General features: G+C 62.4%; 2 protein-coding genes across 2 annotated transcripts in view; both read right to left on the bottom strand.

Moving 5' to 3' along the window:
* Nucleotides 1–702, bottom strand: part of LOC116843607 (serine-rich adhesin for platelets-like) — a 10,894-nt gene extending 10,192 nt beyond the window's left edge. Inside the window, 2 exon segments of the mRNA XM_032814141.1 lie at nt 52–127; nt 219–702. Of these exon segments, the coding sequence (XP_032670032.1) occupies nt 52–127; nt 219–702 (560 nt within the window).
* A 1,013-nt stretch (nt 703–1,715) lies between these two features.
* Nucleotides 1,716–1,801, bottom strand: part of LOC116843606 (uncharacterized protein DDB_G0271670-like) — a 7,060-nt gene continuing 6,974 nt past the window's right edge. The window contains exon 7 of the mRNA XM_032814140.1: nt 1,716–1,798. Within this exon, the coding sequence (XP_032670031.1) occupies nt 1,716–1,798 (83 nt within the window). The remainder of the gene's footprint in view (nt 1,799–1,801) is intronic.

Here is a 1,801-nt window from a genome sequence, read left to right as displayed (position 1 = left end):
GGTGGTGCTGTTGGTGCTGGTGGTGCTGGTGCCGCAATTGGTGCTGCTGGCGTTGTTGGTGCTGCTGGTGCTGCTGCTGCTGGTGCTACTGGTGCTGGTGTTATTGGTGGTGGTGCTGCTGCTGCTGCTGCTGGTGGAGGTGGTGGTGATGTTGGAGCTGCTAGTGTTGCTGGTGCTGCCCGTGCTGCTGCTGCTGCTGGTGGTGGTAGTGGTGGTGCTGCTGCTGCTGCTGGTGCTGGTAGTGGTGGTGACGCTGGTGCTGCTAGTGTTGCAGGTGCTGCTGGTGGTGCTGCTGGTACTGCTGGTGCTGCTGGTGCTACTGGTGCTGATAGTATTGATGTTGGTGGTGCTGCTGTTGCTGGTGGTGGTGGTGTTGTTGACGCTGGTGCTGCTAATGTTGCAGGTGCTGCTGGTAGTGCTGTTGCTACTGTTGCTGCTAGTGGTGCCGCAGGTGTTGCTGGTGCTGCTGGTGATGCTGCTGGTATTGCCGGTGCTGCTGTTGCTACTGGTGCTAGTGGTATTGGTGGTGGTGGTGCTGCTGCTGCTGCTGGTGCTGCTGGTGGTGCTACTGGTGCTGCTGGTTCTGCTGCTGGTGCTGCTGATGGTGCTGCTGGTGCTGCTACTGATGGTTGGGGTGGTACCGCCAGCTCTGCTGGTGCGACTCTCAAAGGGCGCGGCGCGGTCTAGGCATGCCTCGAGCATCCCCCGCTGCTCCCATTAGCCAACCCCACCTCCGCGTGGTGAGATTCGGGAAACGTCTGGACGCCGCCACGTCCAGACGGCCGACGGGGCCCTGGCTGTCCGTGCGCCCCAAAGGGCGGACTCTTCCCTCCGCCCACGTGCCCAGTCCATGGTGAGACGTGGGGCCAAGAAAGGACGGGCTTTTCCCAGCGGTAACGGGAACGGTGGCGCCCCCCGCGAACCCCGGTGTCCGGAGGACTCGAGCGATATGAAATCCGCAGAGACAGTCCACACTGTCCGAGCACTGGGGAGAGTAGGAGTGCCTCCCGGCCGTGCTTCCTTCTCTCTCCAGCGGGAGCGGGACAGGGCGACGCCTCGGTAGGACCGGTACCTGAGCGGCTCGAGCGGTACGAAGCCGTGCAGACAGCCTCGTTGGGCCAGGTACTGGGACCGGAGAAGGTGCCGCCCAGCCGCGTTGCTACCCTTCCCCCTCTTTATTCCCTCCCTACACCTCCCGGAGAGGTATCTCACACTTGAGCAGTCCATCACCCTCCGTCTCCCCCTGCCGATTCGATGATTTAGAGGTGGAGGCAGGGGCTGCCTCGCAGCCTACCGGGCCCTGCGTCCCTCCGTTTCGGCGGCAGGGTCGACGGAACCGGGGGCTCTATTCCTTTCAGGTGCAGAACTACACAACATTGTTGCGAGCATTTAATTGGCTCGGCGCCGCTGCCGTCAGCCCTGGACGGGACCGTCATTGCGCTAGCGGCATAGAACCCCACTACCTACTTCCCTTTCCTTTTCCCTTTTCCCCAACCCTAGGTGGCCCTTCGACCCGCCTCGCTGCATCCTTGATGCAGGGAGGGGGGGGCATGGGCTGCCGTAACAATCTACCGGGCCCTGCGTTCCTCCGCTTTGGCGGAAGGGGCGACGGAACCGGGGGTATTTTTCTCTTTTTCAGGTACAGTATAAATCACAGCACTGCCGCGAGCACATAATTGGCTCGGCGCCGCGGCCGTCGAACCTGGGCGGGACCGTCATGGCGCTAGCAGCGAAGCACCCAAATCCTCCATTTCCTCCTCTTCTCCTACCCTTGGCGGCCCATAGCCTTCCGCCGCCCCTT

Source organism: Odontomachus brunneus, unplaced genomic scaffold, assembly GCF_010583005.1.
Source record: "Odontomachus brunneus isolate Ranch 3 - 2012 unplaced genomic scaffold, Obru_v1 Obru_scaffold_034, whole genome shotgun sequence".
NCBI classification, from domain to species: Eukaryota; Metazoa; Arthropoda; class Insecta; order Hymenoptera; family Formicidae; genus Odontomachus; species Odontomachus brunneus.
Note: the sequence above shows the minus strand (reverse complement) of the source record. Positions and strands in the feature narration are given on the sequence as shown.